This window comes from Triplophysa rosa, linkage group LG24 (assembly GCF_024868665.1).
Source record: "Triplophysa rosa linkage group LG24, Trosa_1v2, whole genome shotgun sequence".
Lineage (NCBI taxonomy): Eukaryota > Metazoa > Chordata > Actinopteri > Cypriniformes > Nemacheilidae > Triplophysa > Triplophysa rosa.
The window spans coordinates 10815902-10826530 of NC_079913.1; the positions used below are offsets into that span (position 1 = coordinate 10815902).

At 37.5% G+C, this 10629-nt stretch overlaps 3 protein-coding genes across 4 annotated transcripts; 1 reads left to right on the top strand and 2 right to left on the bottom strand.

Moving 5' to 3' along the window:
- The first annotated feature begins 26 nt into the window (after nucleotides 1-26).
- llph (LLP homolog, long-term synaptic facilitation factor) lies at nucleotides 27-1560 on the top strand. The gene is made up of 3 exons (XM_057323772.1): nucleotides 27-155; nucleotides 679-885; nucleotides 990-1560. The coding sequence occupies exons 2-3, from the start codon at nucleotides 690-692 to the stop codon at nucleotides 1148-1150; spliced, it is 357 nt and encodes a 118-aa protein (XP_057179755.1). The 5' UTR covers nucleotides 27-155; nucleotides 679-689; the 3' UTR covers nucleotides 1151-1560.
- hcls1 (hematopoietic cell-specific Lyn substrate 1) lies at nucleotides 1552-7761 on the bottom strand. 2 transcript variants are annotated; one of them, XM_057323764.1, is made up of 15 exons: nucleotides 7638-7761; nucleotides 6996-7079; nucleotides 6748-6821; nucleotides 6199-6328; nucleotides 5773-5883; nucleotides 5624-5678; nucleotides 5357-5467; nucleotides 5151-5261; nucleotides 4760-4815; nucleotides 4596-4665; nucleotides 3680-3828; nucleotides 3298-3435; nucleotides 2950-3145; nucleotides 2557-2625; nucleotides 1552-2380 (listed from the first exon to the last, which is right to left on the bottom strand). In XM_057323764.1, exons 2-15 carry the CDS (start codon nucleotides 7077-7079, stop codon nucleotides 2247-2249), a joined length of 1488 nt encoding a protein of 495 aa, XP_057179747.1. In that variant the 5' UTR covers nucleotides 7638-7761; the 3' UTR covers nucleotides 1552-2246. The 2 variants fall into 2 exon arrangements, with proteins under 2 accessions (XP_057179747.1, XP_057179744.1); XM_057323761.1 differs by having other exon boundaries at nucleotides 1554-2380; nucleotides 3283-3435; nucleotides 7638-7760.
- A 52-nt stretch (nucleotides 7762-7813) lies between these two features.
- Nucleotides 7814-10613, bottom strand: LOC130547647 (golgin subfamily B member 1-like). Its single transcript, XM_057323765.1, has 7 exons — nucleotides 10437-10613; nucleotides 10165-10346; nucleotides 9882-10035; nucleotides 9630-9715; nucleotides 9427-9498; nucleotides 9184-9271; nucleotides 7814-9063 (listed from the first exon to the last, which is right to left on the bottom strand). Exons 1-7 carry the CDS (start codon nucleotides 10611-10613, stop codon nucleotides 8926-8928), a joined length of 897 nt encoding a protein of 298 aa, XP_057179748.1. The 3' UTR covers nucleotides 7814-8925.
- Nucleotides 10614-10629: the final 16 nt, after the last annotated feature.

A 10629-nucleotide genomic window follows, 5' to 3' on the forward strand; every position in this document is an offset into this window, starting at 1 on the left:
TGGTACAATTTATTTACTACAGCGCGAGCTCCACAACAGGTGCAGTCAATGCATGACGCTGTGTCGCAAAACAAGAAGTGTCGAAAAGTAGGGAACCTGCTTAACGACAGTTGTACAGAGATACACGTGTGGTACGAGGTGTTGTAAGCGTTAATGTAAGTTAATATGTATTTTGTGAATATGACTATAGCTTTAAATATGGGATAACACAATATCAACATTTCGTCAATAATTATGCTTGTAATGGCTGTTTTTACAATAACGTGAATGAAAGTAGAAGGCGCTGCTGTTAAATATGTAGTTGGTTAACTGGCTAACAACGGATTTAATTTTTATAGCGGTTCGCAGTACTACTGGCATATTTTACCAACATGCTCATATAAAGATTTACAGGTGATGAGCTATTTAAATGACAACGGTTATGCAGAATTATTATTAGTTATCTATCTAACATCGCATAATGTCCTTACACTAAATTACGCCATAGAGCACGTCAAATGAGTTAAAAAGATAGCTCAATAAGTAAAAAAAAGGACGTGTAGTGTTGAGTAGGTCTTCTAAGCATAAGATTAAAAACAATGGCCTTAGAGAGACAAAACAGTTTGATTAGCAAATTACTTTAATAGGCCTACATGTCACTACATGGCTGTTTTCTGGACACCTCTCTTGTTACTTCAGTGTTTATCAGGATGGCGAAGAGTTTGCGCAGCAAGTGGAAGAGGAAGATGAAGGCAGAGAAAAGAAAGAAGAATGCTCCCAAAGAACTGACACGGCTCAAAGCTGCGCTGGGTCAGGGAGAAAAAGGGGAGATCACCATGAAAGATGTGGCTGAGATTGCCACAGTGGTGCCGGCTGAGAAGTTGATGGAGATGCAGAAGGAGGATGGTGAGATCTTTTTGATCAATTTAGTTGGTCTGCTTATATTGTGGTAGTTTTTTAACCCGTGCATAAAGCTTAAATGTTTGCGATAATGTGATGTTGTTTTTCAGCGGATGCTGGTAAAATGGATTTAGACCGTAAACGCAATAAAAAGACGATGCTGGATGATCAAGGACAGTACCCTGTCTGGATGAGCCACAGGCAAGTAAAAAAGTTGAAGGCTAAACGCACGAGCAAGAAAGGAAAACCAAAAAAGGGCCTTGCCTGGTAGATACACTAAACCCGATTGTCTGTGGACAACATTCCTGTAACTGCTGTACAGGAGTCTTGCTGTGCATCGTTGTGATGTGCAATTTGTATAATCCTGGATTGTTTATGCAGCCGTGTGCAGAGAAATACTTGTTAAATGATCTTTTACCAACAAGCACTGTTTGTGGATTGTGAATGCAAGATGTGACTGGACAGTAATTTGAAGTTCTTCAATCCACAAATATAGAAAGAGTCTATTTTCACATGGCCGAATCTCCAAATAAAATATGCGTACATTAATGTGTTTTCTTTATCCGTGTCACTATGTTTGTCTGCTTTATTTTTAAATTGTACAGTTGTAAGTGTATACTTTAATTGCAGACATATTCATGGATAAAACATTTCTTTATCTTAATAAATACAATATACGTACTCATATTTGTCATTTATTTAGTGATTATTTAATGGAATGCATACATTGAATCAGTAAATGAAAACAAACTGTCTTGAATACTTAAGGTGCAAGCATACGCCAATAGCTCAGCACAGTATGTAAACCTAGAATACAACTACAAGCGTGTTTCTAAGATAGAATACAATACCTCTGCATTGAAGTCTTTGCAAAACTAAAAATAACTAATAAGCAAATAATGTAAAATGTCATTCTGTACATGTTTGCATATTGCACTTGTGTTGTCTTTATAAAAATGCAATAGGAATTTTGTTTAGTTACATTCAAAATAGAATATCTACTCGCATATCATATACTGTTTTAATTACTGCGCAGTATATGCCGTTTCTTGTTATTAGTCATTACTCAAAACTCCAGTATAAATTGTCATTGCATTATATTTGTGATGTCCAGTAAACATACTGAGAAAAAAACGTGTCTTTTGCATTGTTAATTAAATTCTGATCAAATAATGAATTAAAAGATCATCATAACGAAGATCATTGAGTTGCAGTATACAGTATTTTGAACACTATGGTCTGTTGTATACTATACATTCCAGCAGATAGTAAGATCATCTGTGTGTTCCCGTCACACATACTGCAGGAATAGAAATAGTATGTTAATATGGTATTCTGAACACAGACCTTGCTTTGGAAATGGTCAACTACATGATCTGCACAAAGGAGGCGGGAAACAGGCCAGTGCTCCCATGACATGTTCCTTTCCACCAACCCTCATCCACCATCTCAATGTTAGTGATGATGTCATCTGGCATGAAGGAGATCTCATCACTGGCCTCTGCAAGACATTCATATTCATAACAACATGTAAGCAGAACTAACGTCCCAGCAGGCATCAATTACATGAGTTATTAAAAGTCAATTCAGATAGTAAACCTTTCTAAAATAAATTAAACAATGAAATCAAATTTCATGCAGTGAAATTCACATAAACCTGGATAGGTGTGTACGTACCTCCTTGGTAATCATAAATGGCCACGGCTGACTGTCCACCACCGAGATCTTCATAGTCATGATCAGCAGCTGAAAAAAAGTCATAAATAATGAAGTTAATAAATTAATTTAGATGTACTTCGGTGGAACACAATAGGATTTGTTAGCCAAAATGTTAAGCAACATTAACTTTGAATGAATTGAAAGTTTATCGAATTAAAAGAAAGTAACATTGTTCAAAATTTTTCATTAGTCACTCAGTCACAGGGAATTTTTGTGTGAACCGTCCGTTCAAAAATCACAGGTATTCATAATCAATTTCTCTGCTATTTAGTTTAATTTATTTTTATCAAGCACATCAGGATTTTCGGCAAATCACTGTAGCACAGATCGTACAGATCACGATTTTCAAACCTGCAGGAATGTATGATCCAACATCCTCATAATCCTCTTCCTGTGGTAGAGGGGGAGGAGCTCGATCGGGATCTGCTTCCTCCAGCTCTTCGTCCTCCAACAGGTCATCTGAGCGCGGTGGCAGAGATGGTGGTTCCTCATAGTCGGGCTGTTCCTCATAGCCAGAAGGTTCTTCAAAGTCGGGCTGTTCCCCTACCTGTTAGCGGCCACAAAGCAGCAGACCATCAACCTTAATATACAGTGTGTGTTCATAACAGAGACTCCATCAGTTCATTACTTATGCATTATTGATAATGTTGAGAACATAAGAGAAATGTTTGACTGTGTACAGACTTTGTGTGGTCTTGCCTCTGGCTCTGGTTCATCTCTGGGAATCTCAGGCAGTTTTCTGAATGTCTGTGTAGGCTTTTGGGAAGCCGGGACAGGAGGCGGTTTCTGCTTCTCTTCCTCTTCTTCGTGTTCCTCTTCTTCATGTTTACTCTGTTCCTAAGAGTGAAGATCATCACCAGCATTAAAAAATTGTTTCGGGTTCAAAACAGGTTAAGCTATGTTACCACAAGGAAATTTATTTTTTATAATATGTACTCATTGGCACACAAAAAACAAAGGCTTGTGTATGTGGGTGGGTTATTTTCATAATCTATTTTAATCATGTGTTTCCATTTAAAATCATATATATACATGCGTGAGTGTGTGTGGGCTATTAACATGTTTAAATGCGTGTGTGAACCTGTTGTTTGCGTCGGGCCTCTTCCTGTTCTCGTTTCTCTCTGGCGAGTCTTCTTGCTCTCTCCTCCTCTGCCCTTTTCTTGTTCTCATCATCAGAGGCCTTTGCCATGTTCTCAAACCGAGCCTTCAGGTTTCCAGCTCCTACACTTGCTACAAACACAGGAGTAGATCAGCAAGTGTCTATTTTGGCCACAATAAGTATTCTGACTCTATTATTTGCACTTAAATGTATGAATCTCACCTCATTGCATAAAATATACCAAGAATACAAATGATGCTATAAAATGCTTTTCTCAGAACTAACAAATTATTTTTAACCAATGAGGTGTAAAGTCAGTTTTTCTTAGGTTCACATAGATCTTTTCTGAAATGTTTTTCTATATTTTACAATACAGTCCAGGCGATTTCTTTATTTTTACATATTTTACAGTGTATCTCATCATTAATATGACATACTAAGTATAACTTATATATAATTATATATGGTTGTTAAGTGGTGACGTAAGGAATACCTTTTCGGGGTCCAAGCATCTATTCATTTCAAGCGGGGCTACAGCTTAAACAGCAATATTATATACATAACTATGTTTTCAGATGTGTATAAAGACATTACATAATAAAGCGTTATGTTTATCTACATACACGTCGGGACCCCTTCCATGGAATTCACCATTTTGTTTCTACAGTAGCCCTAAACGGACAAACTGCTCTAAAGAGCACGTTTCATAAATAAATTGTCTCCTTCGGCAAAGAAGCATAAACATGACAATATCTTAGTCCTGTGTCAGCCACCGTAGAGGTGGAGTGAGTTGTGCTAAATTTCACTTGACCTTTAAATGTCAAAATACGTTTTGGAGCCACTGTATAAAACAAACATTCCTACACAAGAATGGCATTATAATATAACAGACACTCACAAGGCTCAAATGCTTTAGGTTTTTCATAAGATGATGATGGGGATTCCATCTCATTAAACGAAGCTGCGCTCTGTGTGGGAAAAACCTTGCTCATTACCTCAAAACTATTGAACTGAACATTTGATATGTATAAAAAATAAATCTGTAATATCTCCTAAATGTACCTTATCCATGCGATCCGCCTCAACTCCATAACGGCCTCCAAACCCCTTGGCATAGTCTGAAATAGATACGTAATGTGCATTCATATCCCTGAACAGAAAAACATCCCTTCATGTTTTATATTTTATTAGTTTAAAACATCATTAATATTCCATGCTTGACTTGTTTTAGTATCTGTATTCATACAGTAACACACTCTCTTCCACCCAACATCATATTTTACATTTTTATACATCACATACATATTTAACACCCCTGTATAAACTGGGCAACGCAAGATAAGAGTAATGGATTAATCTAATGCAAAGATATACTGTCATAACAAAGCTTACATCAAAATTATTATAAAGAAGGGTTTTAAAAGCGTTTGCTTTCACAAAAAAGACATGATACCTTTTTGTGACTGATGTTTCTCTGTTTCGCCTTTGTAGTCATAACCCAAAGCAGCCTTATCAACTTTTTCTTTTTCCACCCCATATTTTCCACCAAAACCTTTTGCATAGTCTGGAAGAAGACCAGAGAATTATGCTTCAGAACTACTCGTACCTCAAAAACCTTATTAACTGAGGATACTGGTCAATATAAGTGATCTAACTGACCTTTCTGTGATTGATGTTTTTCAGTCTCGCCATTGTAGTCGTACCCCATCGCGGCTTTGTCAACCCTCTCCTTCTGCACACCATATTTGCCACCAAAACCTTTGGCATAATCTTCATAAGAGCAGAAAGTTTTGTTCAATACAACAAATACAGTCATTATTTATGAAAAGTGAAAAACAGACCACTAGGCTAGTCATCTTTTAAGTATAGTAGTCACATGGATTGCATATGTAATGTTGGATCTATGATCTTTAAGTGTCTATTTACCTTTCTGAGATGCATGTTGCTGCACTTGCCCCTTATACTCATAATTCATAGCAGACTATAGTAAAAAAAAGAATACACTGGGAAGTTAGCAATGCATCTCTGAAATCACAGAGGTACTGAAAAAGAATGAAGCAGAGTAAGTTTCTAACCTTGTCGACCCGGTCCTTCTGCACACCGAATTTCCCCCCAAAACCTTGTGCTGCATCTGTCTGAGATGAATGCTGCTCTACCTTTGCCACATAGTCATGCCCTAAAGCACCCTGGAAAAAAATATTTCTATTAAATTAGTATTAATATGTGGAAATCAATTGCATTTGGTGTCCCTGATATGAAATCTGAACATGTCAAGATTAAATTTTGCTTTGGAATTCTTAAATATAGCACACTTTGCATAAAATAAGTTGTTTCAACCTCTTTTAATGGTGTTTTTGGTTTGTTGCAAAATTATTGTTATTTAGTTTGTTATATAAGCATTATATTTACGCATTCTAGCATGTTAGCTGATAACTTTATATGGCATATATACTGTAATTATCACATTAGATCATTGTATTAGTTGTGAGTCTCAGTCTGACCTTGTCCATTCTGTCTTTTTCCACTCCAAATTTCCCTCCATAGCCGTAAGAGGCTTTAGGGCAATTCTCCAACTCTTTCTTCTTAAGCACCTCGTGTTCCTGAGACACCTTTTCTCTCAATTTTGCAATACTGCACACAAACACAGACACTCTGCATGTTACCACATGTTACACATTGCAATGTAAAACATTTGTTGTACACTCCTCATACCCACCCAGAATTCTTTGCAGTGCATCCATTCTAATTTCACACTTCTACATTACGACTGTATTTAAAACTTAAAGAAACCTTATTCGGCTCGTGACATGATGTAAACTTGCAGTTATCACTCCATATTTGGAAATGCAACTTAAAATCACTTGCGTTTCCACTTCCTATTTCCTCCTTTTGCTGCGCAAGGCGGTGCCATTACAGAAACTTGTCTTGACTCTATTTGAGATCATATTCTCTTACATCTTTAACAATACGGAATGTTTATTTAGCAATGCTTTGCTTAAGAGAATCAAATGGAGCGAATATGCATAAATACATGCCAATTATGCAATTACCTGATGGGTTCTTTACGACCTGATCCTTCTATGGTCCTGGCACCCCATCTCTGTTCTTGCTCAGAGACATCATTCTGAAAACACACAACCACATGTTGTGAGCAGGGTTACACTTTTAACCTATTCGTCAAATATTTGTAGCGTTTTAGGACCTTAAACCAATAAAACAACAACCTTAACTCCTAACCAAAGGGTTTTGTTTAATGCTGAAACGCTCGTGCGTTCATGTTATATTCAGGTTTGCTCACCTCAAAATTTGGATCTGTTTCCCAGTCATCCCCCTCCGACTCTACCTTCACATTAACGTCGTGTCCCACCACTGATTTCCACATCTAAGGATACAGAGATAGTCGAAATGTTATGCATTAGAAAAACATCTTATTTATGCATTGGGTTTCAAATGCACAAAAAAATAAAACGTCACTTAAACGTGATTTTTAGTGAAGTACTGGACTTCTGTACAATAAACAAGTTGTAGCCTAAAATTGTAGGTAAATATGACATGTGAAATAAAACTTTTAAGATATTATATTTACAGGTAAATCCAAATAAGTCTCATTATGGTTCGATAGTTACACGAAAGACACATTTTTAGCTACATTGACATTTGAAGTATAATGAACTTCGCAAGTTCCTCATTTAGTTTTGTCAAGACTAAATAAAGGTTTAAATCCTTGAATTACATAATTCTTGTCAAAGTTGAATTAAACTTTGATTTACACAGTGATTAAAGGACGTTGAAAAGAGACAATTTAAAGAAAGACATTGACTTCCTGAAACGAGTAAAGTTCAGGCAACTCGCAATGTTGCAGCCGTTTCCTGATACAATAACCTCCTTCAAGTTTCATCGTTGCAAACAACAATACAGACAGACAATAATGATAACTCACATTATAATGCTTTTACTGACAGCCGCGTGTCCGTATATAGTATCAGTGTGCGATAAACAGTAGTCCACACCTGCGCTCGAGTGCCCGCCGCCTACCAAACACGCGCGTCCGAATCGTGAACGCGCGGCTGACATTAATGGACAGCTGTCATACATGAAACCACACATCACACCGAGTGTGGTCCCATAAATAAACTTTATTTCCAAAAAATAGCCCCTATAACAGGGTCAAAGGAGGGAGAGGATCATTTACACAGATTTTAAAGATAAAACACTCATTGGGCTGTGCTTAAAATCTCACTGTAAATCGAGACATTTTCATTTAATCACAATCTACTGCAGCCCAGTACAGCCTTAACAGATCAATATTGACAGTAGTGGCGTCATCATAGGAAGTCCGTTGATTCTGGCTAAAAAAAAAAGACATGAAAGCTGAGCACAGGCGCTTATATTTTACAACAGGAAAAAATATGTCAAACAAATTGCTGTTCACATGAATAGCAGAGTTTAAACCAAGGACTTTGATTTAAGTCATCAAGAGCGATTAAATGGAATAGTAGTCCAGACTGAACATAGTGTAGTGTGTTACAACTAACCAAACCAAATACACCAAAATAGCAAACAAATAAACCAACAACAAAAAAATACAGATTAAAATAACCAAACATAAATGACAGTATTGCACCAAGCTGACTAAGACACGCTCAGACTGTTTCTGAAAGAATTTAGCCGTGTCTCGTCTAGCAGAGATGTACAGTATTTGTATCCACTATTCTAATACATCTGAATGTTTCCATTTAATTAATTAAAACAATAACAATTAAACAAATTACAGGAAGCTGGAGTGCCTGTTAGAAAATGTTATTCAAGATGTCCATAAAAACCCCATTAGAGAGAAAACTGGAGATGAAAACCAATGTATGATTCTAATGTGTCAAGAAAAACCATTGATCCTGTACAGCGTCAACTTCCATTTTCATTTTACAAAATATATTTAAATATTCCTTCATTGATGAGAAACTTCTTATCTGTAAAATAATGTTCATAAGGAAGTGCACTAGGTTGTGTAGTGTTGCTAGTTTTCACCGAGCTCCCAAAGTAGGTGGAATTGATTTCGACAAAAAGCATTCTGAACAATATAGCAGATTAGCTGTAATTTTGGTAAATAAGACCAGAGGCATGTTTTTGTAAAACTGTAAATTGGATAAATATGTGTTTGTCAATATGTTTTTAATGATAAGTAAATGAATATGTAACTTTCTTTCTCTCTCAGTAAAACATGCCGTGTCTCAAAGGTATCCTCCAATGCATAGCAGCAACAGAACGTGAACGGTCAGCAGATAGAATGACAACAGCAGAGGGGTCCGCTGACGAGAGCAGAACGCTACTCGCAGCATCCGCAGCAGCCCGGGTCCACCACTGCGAGTCTGAGGGACATACAGAGAAATTCATATCATTTATAAAATACCATTTTAAATATTGCATTATAATGCCATTGTTGGATTTACAATAGACTTGGTGTCACTGTAATATGCATTTGCGTTTACCCGTGTAATGGCGCCCTCTGGTGGCTCAATCAGGACAGCAGTCTCTGACATCCTTTCAGTTGCTGTCTGCCACTCCCCTTGTGTGAAACTATAGAAAGTAAATAAAAGATATACTTCATTGTAAGTGGTTACAAATCATCTCATTGTCCTGGTCTGACTATGAGTGAATTATCAGTATGCGTTACTCCATTAAAAATGATGAAAAAAATAGCCAGGACTTTCTGGGTATACTTGTAGGCAAACCTTTTGATATGATCCTGGGCAGCAATGAGCTGCTCCTCTACTCTCAGTCGCTGTTCTGTCTCTTCATCCAGCCTAAAACACATTAAAACAGAAAAATGAGAGTTGATATCTCAACCATATCTATAAATGACTGTTATATCTAAAAGAGGTGTCAAGTTTGTTGACTTTATTGACTAGTTTATTAGCTAAATTAACAGCGAAACCTTTTCTGGAGTTCAATACACTCTGCTTTATATCCCTCATTGTGCTCTAGAGGGCCACCAGGGGCAGCGTCTACAGCCAGACTTCCCTAAAGGACACAGAAAGGCATGCTTAAAATAACAAAACAGATCATGGACTTTGAGGAACTATACATAAATTTACAACACACATTCTCTGCTTAAAACAAGATGGACTAATTCGAAAAAAGGATCTGGCTATATGTCAGATTTTTAAGAGGTCGGTATTGCTTTTACCTGTCTCTGCGTGTATTCGTGCCGTTGTTTTGATGCCCGCGCCTCCTCCAGCATAGAGGTAAGTTGCCGCAGCTCTTGGTCCCTGTCTGAGAGGGCAGTGAGGGTCTGTTGCTTCAGGACCTCAGCCTGGCTCTGCCAGTCCATCCTCTCTAACCTACACATGTAAAACATAATATAGAATTTTAAGTGACACAATTGTGATTATTTTTTAAATCACATCCTTAATTTGCTCTTTAATACAACAACCAAAATGTCACTAGCAGTCAGGCAAAGATGATCTCACCTGAGCATCTCCAGTTCCTGCTTATCTCTCTCCATCTGAGAGTCTCTGTCTCTCAGCTCTGACAAGAGCTTCTCTCTGTCCCCTGCCATTCTTCTCTCTTCCTCAAGAACCTGAGAAATCCTGGACAGTTCACCTGAGCCAAGTCGATCGAGTTCAGCACGCTGCAACCGTAGCTGTTCCAACTGAGGAACAATGTCATTTTTAGGTTACAAACACATTTCATAGATTCTTGGTTAAAATTATATGGTACAGTATAATTCAAGGACACGTACCATCCTCTCCCTGTCATTCTGCAGTGCCGAAAGTGCATTTTTTAGGCTCCACACTTCTCCTTTCGAGCCAACAGTGGGAGACGGTGAATAGCCTGTCTGGTTTATCTCATCTAATTGTAACCGCAGCTCCTTTGCCTCGCTGACAGCCTGATCTCTCGTATCCTGCAGAGAGGCCATGGCTTGACCGAAGGAC